This window comes from Ranitomeya variabilis, chromosome 1 (assembly GCF_051348905.1).
Source record: "Ranitomeya variabilis isolate aRanVar5 chromosome 1, aRanVar5.hap1, whole genome shotgun sequence".
Lineage (NCBI taxonomy): Eukaryota > Metazoa > Chordata > Amphibia > Anura > Dendrobatidae > Ranitomeya > Ranitomeya variabilis.
Window position 1 is genome coordinate 228,451,613 of NC_135232.1, and position 13,877 is coordinate 228,465,489.

At 49.1% G+C, this 13,877-nt stretch overlaps 1 protein-coding gene across 2 annotated transcripts in view; it reads left to right on the top strand.

The window, feature by feature from the left end:
* Nucleotides 1–13,251, top strand: part of ATP6V0A2 (ATPase H+ transporting V0 subunit a2) — a 178,277-nt gene extending 165,026 nt beyond the window's left edge. For both annotated transcript variants that reach the window (XM_077293224.1, XM_077293223.1), the window contains 2 exons: nucleotides 10,276–10,450; nucleotides 11,816–13,251. In XM_077293224.1, coding sequence (XP_077149339.1) covers nucleotides 10,276–10,450; nucleotides 11,816–11,903 — 263 coding nt within the window. In that variant the 3' untranslated portion in view covers nucleotides 11,904–13,251. The remainder of the gene's footprint in view (nucleotides 1–10,275; nucleotides 10,451–11,815) is intronic.
* Nucleotides 13,252–13,877: the final 626 nt, after the last annotated feature.

Genomic DNA, 13,877 nt, shown 5'->3' on the forward strand with positions numbered 1-13,877 from the left:
CACACACAGCAGGGGAACAGCTGACGTTACTGAACCCCAATAACAGAGGAGGGACTGTTGACTGTGCGTACAGCACTTCTGGACGGCAACTGGCGGTGTTGGAGCCCAGGGACAGGTGGAGGAGGAGGAGGTTGGAGGAGGTAGGAGGGATTGCCACACACACAGCAGGGGAACAGCTGACGTTACTGAACCCCAATAACAGAGGAGGGACTGTTGACTGTGCGTACAGCACTTCTGGACGGCAACTGGCGGTGTTGGAGCCCAGGGACAGGTGGAGGAGGAGGAGGTTGGAGGAGGTAGGAGGGATTGCCACACACACAGCAGGGGAACAGCTGACGTTACTGAACCCCAATAACAGAGGAGGGACTGTTGACTGTGCGTACAGCACTTCTGGACGGCAACTGGCGGTGTTGGAGCCCAGGGACAGGTGGAGGAGGAGGAGGTTGGAGGAGGTTGGAGGAGGTAGGAGGGATTGCCACACACACAGCAGGGGAACAGCTGACGTTACTGAACCCCAATAACAGAGGAGGGACTGTTGACTGTGCGTACAGCACTTCTGGACGGCAACTGGCGGTGTTGGAGCCCAGGGACAGGTGGAGGAGGTTGGAGGAGGTAGGAGGGATTGCCACACACACAGCAGGGGAACAGCTGACGTTACTGAACCCCAATAACAGAGGAGGGACTGTTGACTGTGCGTACAGCACTTCTGGACGGCAACTGGCGGTGTTGGAGCCCAGGGACAGGTGGAGGAGGAGGAGGTTGGAGGAGGTTGGAGGAGGTAGGAGGGATTGCCACACACACAGCAGGGGAACAGCTGACGTTACTGAACCCCAATAACAGAGGAGGGACTGTTGACTGTGCGTACAGCACTTCTGGACGGCAACTGGCGGTGTTGGAGCCCAGGGACAGGTGGAGGAGGAGGAGGTTGGAGGAGGTAGGAGGGATTGCCACACACACAGCAGGGGAACAGCTGACGTTACTGAACCCCAATAACAGAGGAGGGACTGTTGACTGTGCGTACAGCACTTCTGGACGGCAACTGGCGGTGTTGGAGCCCAGGGACAGGTGGAGGAGGAGGAGGTTGGAGGAGGTAGGAGGGATTGCCACACACACAGCAGGGGAACAGCTGACGTTACTGAACCCCAATAACAGAGGAGGGACTGTTGACTGTGCGTACAGCACTTCTGGACGGCAACTGGCGGTGTTGGAGCCCAGGGACAGGTGGAGGAGGAGGAGGTTGGAGGAGGTTGGAGGAGGTAGGAGGGATTGCCACACACACAGCAGGGGAACAGCTGACGTTACTGAACCCCAATAACAGAGGAGGGACTGTTGACTGTGCGTACAGCACTTCTGGACGGCAACTGGCGGTGTTGGAGCCCAGGGACAGGTGGAGGAGGTTGGAGGAGGTAGGAGGGATTGCCACACACACAGCAGGGGAACAGCTGACGTTACTGAACCCCAATAACAGAGGAGGGACTGTTGACTGTGCGTACAGCACTTCTGGACGGCAACTGGCGGTGTTGGAGCCCAGGGACAGGTGGAGGAGGAGGAGGTTGGAGGAGGTTGGAGGAGGTAGGAGGGATTGCCACACACACAGCAGGGGAACAGCTGACGTTACTGAACCCCAATAACAGAGGAGGGACTGTTGACTGTGCGTACAGCACTTCTGGACGGCAACTGGCGGTGTTGGAGCCCAGGGACAGGTGGAGGAGGAGGAGGTTGGAGGAGGTAGGAGGGATTGCCACACACACAGCAGGGGAACAGCTGACGTTACTGAACCCCAATAACAGAGGAGGGACTGTTGACTGTGCGTACAGCACTTCTGGACGGCAACTGGCGGTGTTGGAGCCCAGGGACAGGTGGAGGAGGAGGAGGTTGGAGGAGGTAGGAGGGATTGCCACACACACAGCAGGGGAACAGCTGACGTTACTGAACCCCAATAACAGAGGAGCGACTGTTGACTGTGCGTACAGCACTTCTGGACGGCAACTGGCGGTGTTGGAGCCCAGGGACAGGTGGAGGAGGAGGAGGTTGGAGGAGGTAGGAGGGATTGCCACACACACAGCAGGGGAACAGCTGACGTTACTGAACCCCAATAACAGAGGAGCGACTGTTGACTGTGCATACAGCACTTCTGGACGGCAACTAGCGGTGTTGGAGCCCAGGGGCAGGTGGAAAAGCAGAGGAACACAATGTAGGCCGAAGCCTGAGAAAGTCGAAAGGGAACCTTTAACCCCCCCCCCAAGGCGTTTGTAGCTGAAAGAGCCAGCTTGTGCAGCACAAAAGATGCAAAAGGAAAAGGTGGCTCTTTTCATCATGCTCCTTGCAAACACAGAACTAAACACTTATAAAATGTGTCCCCTGAAGCCGTGAAACCGTCCCGGAGGTGGGACTTTCCTTCGTAATATGACGCAGCACAGCCATCATTACTACCCCCCCGCCGCCGTGCCCCGGCTCCTCAGCGTTGTTTGATTCTGTCCCGGAGCCTGCGCTGTTATGTTATCCCGTGGCCAGGCACACTTAGCGCTGCCCATCTTCTGACATCATTTGGTGTCAGGCTGGCTGCGCCTGTGCGGCCGCGCTGGCCGAGAGCCCGCCTCGCAGTGTCTTCTGATGTAATCCCACTGGGGGCCTGGGATCCATGGCCATGCGCAGTGCATATCCTCGCCTCTCACTCCCCTCCCTACGGCTTCTTTTCCAGACTGTGCGGTGTCACGGCCGTGGCATGCTATTAGGGACCAGCTGACACCGAACAGTCTGAAGAAGCCATAGGGAGATGAGTGAGAGGTGGAGGTTCAGATATGCACTGCGCATGTCCATAGATCCCAGGCCCCCAGTGGGATTAAATCAGAAGACACTGCGAGGCGGGCTCTCGGCCAGCGTGGCCGCACAGGCGCAGCCAGCCTGACACCAAATGATGCCAGAAGACGGGCAGCGCTAAGTGTGCCTGGCCACGGGATAACATAACAGCGCAGGCTCCGGGACGGAATCAAACAACGCTGAGGAGCCGGGGCGCGGCGCCGGGGGGGTAGGAATGACGGCTGTGCTGCGTCATATTACGAAGGAAAGTCCCACCTCCGGGACGGTTTTACGGTATCAGTGGACACATTTTATAAGTGTTAAGTTTTGCGTGTGCAAGGAGCAAAACCAAAATAGCTACCTTTTTCCTTGTGCAGCATTACTGCTGCACAAGGTGGCTCTTTCAGTAACAAACGCCTTGGGGGGGGGGGGGACAGATTCCCTTACATTTCAGTTGTTGTGTCAGCGTGGCGGTCGCATGACACATTGCCGGCTACACAGCTGGGGATCAGCTGACGTTACTGAAACCCAATAACACTGGGTCGTATGTTTTGACTGTGCAGACGGCACGTCTGAGCCTCAACTGGCGGTGTTGGAGCCCAGGAATTTAAGTTCAGGTGGTAGAAAGATGAACACAACAGGAGACCTGGATAACGTATACAGTGACCTAATTATTTAATCAGGAGGAGGAGTGGCAAATTCCTGCGAGATCCAGGCCTTGTTCATTTTCAGGAAAGTAAGCCGGTCAACGTTATCGGAGGATAGTCGCATGCGACGGTCAGTTAGTACACCACCTGCAGCACTAAAGACACGTTCCGATAATACACTGGCCGCAGGGCAAGACAGCACCTCCAATGCATACTGGCTTAGCTCTGGCCATGTATCCAGCTTTGAGACCCAAAACTTGAAAGGGGAAGAGCCGTCTGGGAGTACAGCAAGAGGGCAAGACATGTAGTCTGTCACCATCTGACGGAACCGTTGCCTCCTGCTGACTGGAGCCGTCTGTGATGGTGTAGACTTTTGTGGGGGGCACACAAAACTGTGCCACAGTTGGGCCATACTGGTCTTGCCTTGGGCAGAGGCACTGCTTCTGCTCCCTCTTTGTGCAGAGCCTCCACCACTGCCTGGACGCACTGAGCTGCTTTGGAATGCAGTAGCAGCACTTCTCTCAGTTGGAATGGAGAAGATGATGGAACTGACCAGTGTGTCTTGGTACTCCCGCATTTTTCGCTCCCGGTTCAACGGTGTGATGAGGCTTTCTACGTTGTCCCGGTAGCGAGGATCGAGGAGGGTGAACACCCAATAATCAGACATGTTGAGAATGTGGTCGATGCGGCGGTCGTTTCTCAGGCACTGCAGCATGTAATCCACCATGTGCTGCAGACTGCCAACTGCCCAAGAAACGCTGTCCCCAGCTGGAGGCGTGATCTCTGCCCGCTCGTCATCACCCCACCCTCGCTGTACACACTGAGTACTGGACAATTCGGGAACTCCCTCCTCTGGACGGATGTCTTCCTCCTCCATTGACTCCTCCTCATCCTCCTCACAAACTGTCCCCTGCCTACGCGTTTGTGAGGAACCACGTGGCGCTGACTGTCCAGAAGATGATGGAAGTGGTGAATCCTCATCCTCCACCTCTTCCACAACATCATCCCTTAGCGCTTGCAGTGATTTTTCAAGCAGGCAGATAAGGGGGACAGTCATGCTGACTAGTGCATCATCTGCACTCGCCATCCGCGTGGAATAATCAAAGGGACGCAAAACCTGGCAGACATCCTTCATAGTGGCCCACTCTGTGGTTGTGAAGTCTGTACGGCGCTGACTGCGACTTTTTTGCGCCTGATACAGCTGGTACTCCATTACAGCTTGCTGCTGCTCACACAACCGCTCCAACATATGTAACGTGGAATTCCACCTGGTAGGTAGGTCACATATGATGCGGTGTCGGCACTGCAGAGCCGCAATGCGCGCTTTTGCCGTGCTGGAACGCCGCAAGTGAGCACACTCTAGGCGGACCTTGTGCAGCAGTGCATCAAGATCCGGATAGTCCCTCAAAAAACTCTGCACGACCAAATTGAGCACATGTGCCAGACATGGGATGTGAGTGAGGTTGCCGAGGCCCAGGGCTGCCACCAGATTTCGGCCATTATCACACACTACCATGCCTGGCTGGAGATTCGCTGGCTCAAACCACACATCGCTCTCCTGCTTGATGGCATTCCAGAGCTCCTGCGCTGTGTGGCTACGATTCCCCAAAAAAATTAATTTCAAGACGGCCTGTTGACGTTTGGCCACGGCTGTGCTCATGTCGGTCGTAACAGGTACACGTTCATCACGGGTCCATGTGGAGGTGGACTGTGACGGCTCCTGCAGCGATGATTCTGAGGAACTGGTGTAAGAGGAGGAGTCAATGCGTACAGAATGGATTCCTGCAATCCTTGGAGTGGGCAGGACACGTCCTGCGCCACTCGCACGGTCTGTACCCGGCTCAACTACATTAACCCAATGGGCAGTGAGGGAAAGGTATCGCCCCTGTCCATGTTGACTGGTCCACGCATCGGTGGTGAGGTGGACCTTGCTACTGACGGCGTTCAGTAGCGCGTGTTTTATGTGTCCCTCCACATGCTTGTGCAGGGCAGGGACGGCTTGCCTGCTGAAGTAAAAGCGGCTGGGCACACTGTACTGTGGGACTGCCAATGACATCAAGTCACGGAAGCTGTCAGTCTCCACCAGCCTGAATGACAGCATTTCCAGTGACAGAAGTTTGGCAATGCCTGCAGTCAGAGCCTGTGCTCGTGGGTGGTTTGACGAGAAAGGCCGCCTTTTCTCCCATGCCTGTACTACCGATGGCTGTAGACTGGGCTGGGAGTGTGTGGTTGACTGGGAAAGTGGTGCTGCGGGTGGAATGACAGCGGGTCTCTGGACAACAGGGCCAGAGGTTCTTCCACGGCGATCCTGGGAGGAAGCCGAACCAGCTGCGTGTGAGCTAGAGGAAGAGGCAACACGAGCTGAAGAGGTGGTAGCTGCCGCTGTTGGTTGGCCTAGCTCTTCAGTGTGTTTGTCTAACTCCGCCGGGTGCCTGTTGCGCACATGTTTCCACATGTTGGAGGTATTGAGGTTGGCGACTTTTTGACCTCTTTTGATTTTTTGATGACACACCTTGCATCTGACATAGCAAATGTCATCTGCAACTGTGTCAAAAAAGGACCAGGCACTGCAAGTCTTGGGAGCCCCCCTTTTGACTTTTGGAAGAGACATGCTCCTTACGGGTGCCAAAGCGGAGGCTGCAGGATCCGCAGTCTTCCCCCTCCCTCTCCCTCTTTGGGCCGTACGGGGAATCTCTTCCTCAGAGCTGCTCCCACCACCTTCCTGTCCCTGACGCCAAGATGGGTCAAGGACCTCATCATCTACACTACCCTCTGCCCCCAACTGCTCCTCCTGGGTAGTCTCAGCAGCAGAGCACGCACCAGTAAGTGGCACCTGAGTGTCATCATCAGCTGATGCGGCCTGCGAGGTGGTGACCGGAGCCACTGGCCCACCCGCCTCTTCAGAGGAAGACAGAAAAAGCGGTTGGGCATCACTGCACCCTGCCTCTTCTTCCATTTCTCCAATGCTGCTTGGCTGGCCCCCTGTTTCCAAGCCAAGAGATGATTCAGAGAACAGAAGTAGAGACTGCTCCTGTCCTGGGATCTCTGTCTGCCTGGGCAATTTTGCAGGTGGTGAAGAGACAGATGGCTGCTCTCCAGTGCTCTGTGTCTGAGAGGATGTGGCACTAATGGAAGTTGATGCATTAGCTGCCATCCATCCCACAACGGCTTCAATTTGGTCTTGACGCAGCAGCGGTGTACGGCGCTCGGCGACAAAGCTGCGCATGAACGACTGTTCCCTTGTGAAAGTGGGTGCTGATGACTCACCGGTGCCCGCAGCAGGCACAGAATCCCCACGTCCCCTCCCTGCTCCGCGCCCACGCCCACGCCCACGTGCCTTACTCACTGCCTTCTTCATCTTGGTTGACTGATAAAGATAAGCAGAAAAGTACTAACGGCTTTGTGTGCTTATTCCTGAGCAACTCCTCCTAACAGGTATAAGACACACTAATTTTCTAAAGTGTGGACTAGACTTGAATATGAGCTAATGTGGCCTACACAAATGTAAAGTGGTGTAACTGGTGTGTTTGGTGAACTTTATTATTTATTTATTTTTTTGGGGCTGAACTGACAACGGATAGAGCTGCAGTCACACGGAGACCGTGCAGACAGACGTAAACGGCGCTGCAAGGCCCAAAAACCCTCCTCTACTTTATCCTATGTAGTGTTTTTCCACAAATTAGCTGGAGACGGGTGGAAAGACACTAATAGGATTTTTTTAAATTAATTAGCAGCAGACTACACTACTTGAAAACAAAATGAAAATTGATTTGGCGGTATGACGCAGTGAACAACCCTGAGCTGGAGACAACCAAGCTACGGCTGCTCACAGGCTACAGGGCGAGCTGCAGTCACACGGAGACCGTGCAGACAGCCGTAAACGGCGCTGCAAGGCCCAAAAACCCTCCTCTACTTTATCCTATGTAGTGTTTTTCCACAAATTAGCTGGAGACGGGTGGAAAGACACTAATAGGATTTTTTTAAATTAATTAGCAGCAGACTACACTACTTGAAAACAAAATGAAAATTGATTTGGCGGTATGACGCAGTGAACAACCCTGAGCTGGAGACAACCAAGCTACGGCTGCTCACAGACTACAGGGCGAGCTGCAGTCACACGGAGACCGTGCAGACAGCCGTAAACGGCGCTGCAAGGCCCAAAAACCCTCCTCTACTTTATCCTATGTAGTGTTTTTCCACAAATTAGCTGGAGACGGGTGGAAAGACACTAATAGGATTTTTTTAAATTAATTAGCAGCAGACTACACTACTTGAAAACAAAATGAAAATTGATTTGGCGGTATGACGCAGTGAACAACCCTGAGCTGGAGACAACCAAGCTACGGCTGCTCACAGACTACAGGGCGAGCTGCAGTCACACGGAGACCGTGCAGACAGCCGTAAACGGCGCTGCAAGGCCCAAAAACCCTCCTCTACTTTATCCTATGTAGTGTTTTTCCACAAATTAGCTGGAGACGGGTGGAAAGACACTAATAGGAATTTTTGGAAAAAATGTGCAGCAGCCTGCACTACTTCAAAAAAAAAAAAAAAAAGGACAGTATGAGGCAATGAACCACCCTCCCTGAACTGAATACAACCAGCTATGGATGGCCTATGTGGCTGCACTCAGACTAGAGAGTGGGCTGCACTCACACACACACACAGAGAGACCTTGCAGATCGCTGTGAAAACAGCGCTACAAGGCAAAAGGAAGGTGATTAGTAGGTGAACACAGCGGTTGCTAAATTAGCCTTTGGAAAGCACAAAGAAGCAAATCGCTATCTCTAAACTGTCCCTCAGTCAGCAAACAGCGTCCTGTCACTAACTGAATTCACAGCAGAGTGATCGCAAAATGGCGCCAGCGACTTTTAAACTGCATCATGACATCATTTAAGCAGCCAATCACAGCCTTGCCAGTAGTTTCATGCCCTCCATGCTAAACAGGATGTGCCCACACTTGGAATCTTTCTCATTGGCTGAATTTCTGAATTTTGAATCATGGAACTTCCGATTCCGGTATCCGATACGCGCCAAGTATCGGAATCCCGGTATCGGAATTCCGATACCGCAAGTATCGGCCGATACCCGATACTTGCGGTATCGGAATGCTCAACACTACTGATGATGCTTCGTTTCAGGGTGGGGACAGAGACTCTGACTATGACCACAGCTTCTACCTCCTAATGACTTATTGTTTGAGTATTCCAGCACGTGTACTGGGTTCTCAAACAAAATGTCCTCAAGCCGGAACTAGGTAATTAAAGAAATATAAAGCAGTTAGAATAGAGAGGGAACGCTAGCGACTTTTTAAAGTATATGTCAAAAGTGATTAGATTATTACAATAGATAGACATTTAGGATTAAAATCTTTGGACCACCAATTTAAGAGCACTGTCATGTATGTCCACATGATACGATTATACTGCAGGATTTTGTAATTTATTGGAAATAACAGCAATATTCAGCTATGACATTATGTTAACATATTCTTAGGTTACACAGGCACCCTAAAGGTACCTTCACACTGAACAACTTAACAACGATAACGATAGCTATCCGTGACGTTGCAGCATCCTGGATAGCGATATCGTTGTGTTTGACACGCAGCAGCGATGAGGATCCTGCAGTGACATCATTGGTCGGAGCTAGAAGGCCAGCACCTTAAGGTACCGATACACTAAACAACTTACCAACAATCACGACCAGCGATACAACCTGGCCGTGATCGTTGGTAAGTCGTTGTGTGGTCGCTGGGGAGCTGTCACACAGACAGCTCTCTCCACCGACCAACGATCAGGGGAACGACTTCGGCATCGTTGAAACTGTCTTCAACGATGCCGAAGTCCCCCTGCAGCACCCGGGTAACCAGGGTAAACATCGGGTTACAAAGTGCAGGGCCGCGCTTAGTAACCCGATTTTTACCCTGGTTACCATTGTAAAAGTAAAGAAAAAACACTACATACTCACCTTCTGATGTATGTCACGTCCCCCGCCAACGGCTTCCCTGCACTGAATGTGTCAGCGCCGGCCGGCCGTAAACCAGAGCTTACACAGTGCAGGGAAGCGGACGCCGGGGGACGCGACAGACACCGGAATGTAAGTATGTAGTGTTTGGGTTTTTTTACATTTACACTGGTAACCAGGGTAAACATCAGGTTACTAAGCGCGGCCCTGCGCTTAGTAATCCGATGTTTACCCTGGTTACCCGGGGACTTCGGCATCGTTGGTCGCTGGAGAGCTGTCTGTGTGACAGCTCTCCAGCGACCACACAACGACGAAAGAGCGACGCTGCAGCGATCGGCATCGTTGTCTATATCGCTGCAGCGTCGCTTAATGTGACGGTACCTTAATGCTTTCACATGCTGTGTCGGTGAGTAAACAATGTGAATGTGGCCTTAGGGTGCCTGGGCTCCAAGCAGGTTTTACAGCCCAGCTAATAACCAGGTGCACAACCAAGCACGGTACTGTGAATTGCACTTGTTTTGCAATGAGGATTTTGACCACACAGCCACTACAGATGAAGCCCAGACGAACCATATGCTTCCCATGTACAAGCAGTGCAGCCAGTGCCGCATTACAAATCTGGTATACAATTTCATGCAGTTATTGCCTTGCATTTCCCATCCATATAGTCTGCACACTGCACTGTTTCCTAAGGTTTAAAAAAAAAAAGAAAAATTAAGAAATATTTGGTCCTTTGTTTGTCATTTAACGTAGAATGGTAAATTGTCATAAAAGATATTGCACGCTGATTCTTCTGAAAATGTTAATTACAGTCTGAAGTTTTGTCAGTGGGATTTGCTGGTAAATGTTCCTTCTCTCCTTTCAGAGCTGTCTGAGGTCTTGTGGACGATGGTGCTGAATAAAGGCCTTCATGTGCTGCCCTCTGATATCGCAGTGTTTGTGCTGGTGCCAGCCGTGGCCGCATTTTCTTGTTTGACGGTTTTCATTCTTTTAGTTATGGAGGGCATGTCTGCCTTCCTTCATGCTCTTCGATTACACTGGTAGGTTTTATTAGCTAGCCTTATGCTTGTGTGTCACACATATTTCTACTGCTGACAAAATATATTTATTAAATATAGGTGAATCTATGATTAAAAAAATTCTCTTCACCAGGGTGGTAGAGGTTCCTCTGTGTGTGTGTATTAGTGTACTTCATACACTACTGTGTGTGTGTGTATGTGTGTGTGTGTGTGTGTGTGTGTGTGTGTGTGTGCGCTTTATACAGTACTATGCAAAAATGTAGAGAAAATGCTGCTAAGTTTTTTTTCTAGAAGCAGATATATCAGAGCAATAATCTCAAATAAATGTAAATGACGGCCAAATAGCCATGAGGGGTGTCATGAAACGACAGAACACTCCTATTTATACCCTTAAATACTGAGAGGCATGGTGTCAAAACAGTTTGTCTATAGTAAGTGCAAACATCTTTATTATTACATCATACAACAACATCAAAAACACAATCGGAATAAACAGTAGTACAAAAGCATGAATGTAGATCATGAAAAACTCAGGTAGAACGAGTATGGGGTCAACACATAAAAATGTAGTGTAAGGGTCGGGGGAATGGTCAACCTGAAAAATCTGTCCATATTAATGAATGTGTAGGTACACCTTTTAGTAAAGTGACTAGTTCAGGAATGGTTCTTACCCATGTAAATGCCCGTGTGACTCCAGAGAGCCAGAACAAGCCTCTCATAGACTTGCATTGAATAGTGACCTCTATCTTGCTTCAGCAAACACTGGAGTGATCCTGTAGGTCACAAACTATTTCAGGCCGATGGGAGCAGCGGGTATAGAAGGTGAAGACAGCGGTGGATCTAAGACTAGTGGTAGGGAAGTTATATTAGAAGTACCACTCATTCCACAGCAATATAAAAAACCCCGGAGTGCTATTCCAGCCTTATGAGTGTCAGCAATGGACATCCTTTTTCATGATATTTGCATCTGGGTTTTATTTTATGCCCATTTTGATTTGACGGCTTTTATGATCTGTACTGACTATTGCTCCATTCACTGTCTATGAGATTATTCCCATGGACCCATGTAAGGAAAAATAGAGCAGTGGTCACGCATGCACACTACCCCTTTATTCACATGCGGGATTTGGGGCCCCTCCATTCTATAGATTGATTGCTGTGGGCTGAACTACTGGAGACCACACAGATTTATCACAGTTTATGTGGATACTTGATAGTATGGGAGATTATTGTGAAATTTTTCAAATAAAATTATTGAAACAAAAAAAACTTCTGAATTTTGTAACTGGCATATGAATATGACTATTATTATTCTTGTACTTACCCTGCAGAATATACTATGTCTCTAACTGTGTATTTTTTTATTTTTTTTTACTTCTATAACAGGGTGGAATTTCAAAACAAGTTTTATTCTGGTGCAGGATACAAATTTACCCCTTTCTCGTTTAACAATATGGCCTTGTACCTGGACTGAGCCCTTTTGTGTTTTACTTGTATGTGTATTAAAAATAAATTTTCCATCTGAACACCACAGATTTTACACATTTCATCTGGGAGCATCCACAACATTTGTTCCTTCAGTATTCGTCTGGTTGCATTCCTGTAAGCCATGCCAGTCGTCTTGCATAAATAATTTAGTGTTGTTCGTGCGCAGAAACATTGCGCAGACATATCCGAGAAGTGCATGAATATCCGTCTCTCATCAGGGCAGACGGATTCACACGTCAGTAATGATTTCTTCACCGTTTACAAGCATTTTTTTTAGTAATGAAGAGTTTATGGTGCAAGTTACAGGCACACTTTCTTATGAACAGCAGCTGCATGAACGATGTTTCAGTTTTGCTTTACAACTCTTAAAACCTCATATTTTTGTCCGTGATCTGTATGCAGAGATTTTTATAAAGGTGTCACCAAAAGTGCTGTACTTTAAATAATAACAATATCTGAAAATAACACTCCATTGAGAAAAATATTATATCCATTTCCTATAATGGACTGGATGGTATACCAAGAAAGTTGACATAATTTATTTTATTTTTTTAATACTGCGTTGGAATGCATAATCTACTAAAGATTGCAATCCAAAAGCATTGCTGGTGAATGTATTTAGCTGTAAATTATACAGTTGCATACGTTTGACACAGACAAAATGTCATTTCCCCTGTATATTATGCGGACATGCACAAGTGGTGTGAGCAGAACCTAATAAGCACTCTGTTTTGTACCTTTCAGCCATTTTTTTTAAAGTGTTCAACACTGGTATGTAGAGTCAGGTATCACAGTATGAATGATTGCCTAGGACTTGTCCTCCTCCTACTATTTACTTATGTATCTGCCAGGTTTATTTCTTTTTTACTGTATAAAACAGTGCCTCATATTACTATTTGGACTTTTTAAAGCAACTAAGGGTGGTTTCACACTTGCAGTTTGATCTGCAGCGTTTTTGCAGAAAAAACCGCATGCGGTTTTTTTTCTATACTTAACATTAAAAACGCAGGCCTTTTTTTGCATGCGTTTTGACGCGTTTTTTGCAACGCATGCGTTTTTGTATGCTTGCGTTCAGTTGCAGAAATGCAACATGTAGTAATTTTTAGCGGCATTTTTTTGCCGCAAAAAAAACCGCATGTGTTTTTAAGCACATGCGTTTGCATGCGTTTATAAACGCATGCGTTTCTATATAAAAACACAAGAAAACACAAAAAAAAAACAAGAAAACCCTAACCCTAAGGTTAGGATCCCTAGGGATCCTAACCCTTAGGGTTAGGATCCCTAGGGTAACGGTTAGGGTTAGGATCCCTAGTAACCCTAACCCTAATGATCCTAACCCTAGGGATCCTAACCCTAACCCTAGGGATCCTAACCCTTAGGGTTAGGGTTAGGATCCTAACCCTTAGGGTTAGGATCCCTAGGGTTAGGGTTAGGATCCCTAGGGTTAGGGTTAGGATCCCTAGGGTTAGGGTTACTAGGGATCCTAACCCTAGGGATCCTAACCCTTAGGGTTAGGATCCCTAGGGTTAGGGTTTGGATCCCTAGGGTTAGGGTTAGGATCCCTAGGATTAGGGTTAGGATCCCTAGGATCAGGGTTAGGATCCCTAGGGTTAGGGGTAGGATCCCTAGGGTTAGGGGTAGGATCCCTAGGGTTAGAGGTAGGCTTTGGATCCCTTTATCACCTTGATGGTGGGGGGTGGCTTATCAGTGACCTGGTGAACAGGACATTCTTCTAATAAAAAGCTACCCCTAACCCTAGGGATCCTAACCCTAGCTAATTCTATTAATAGTGGGTTTTCTAGTTGATTTTGATGATTGCCAGCTGTCACACACTTCTCAGCATGCGTTTAAAAAACGCAAACGCAGGAAAAAACGCATGTAAACGCGTCAAAACGCCACGTTTTTTTTTCTGCATGCAAAAACGCATGCGTCAAAAAAACGCAGCGTTTACATGCGTTTT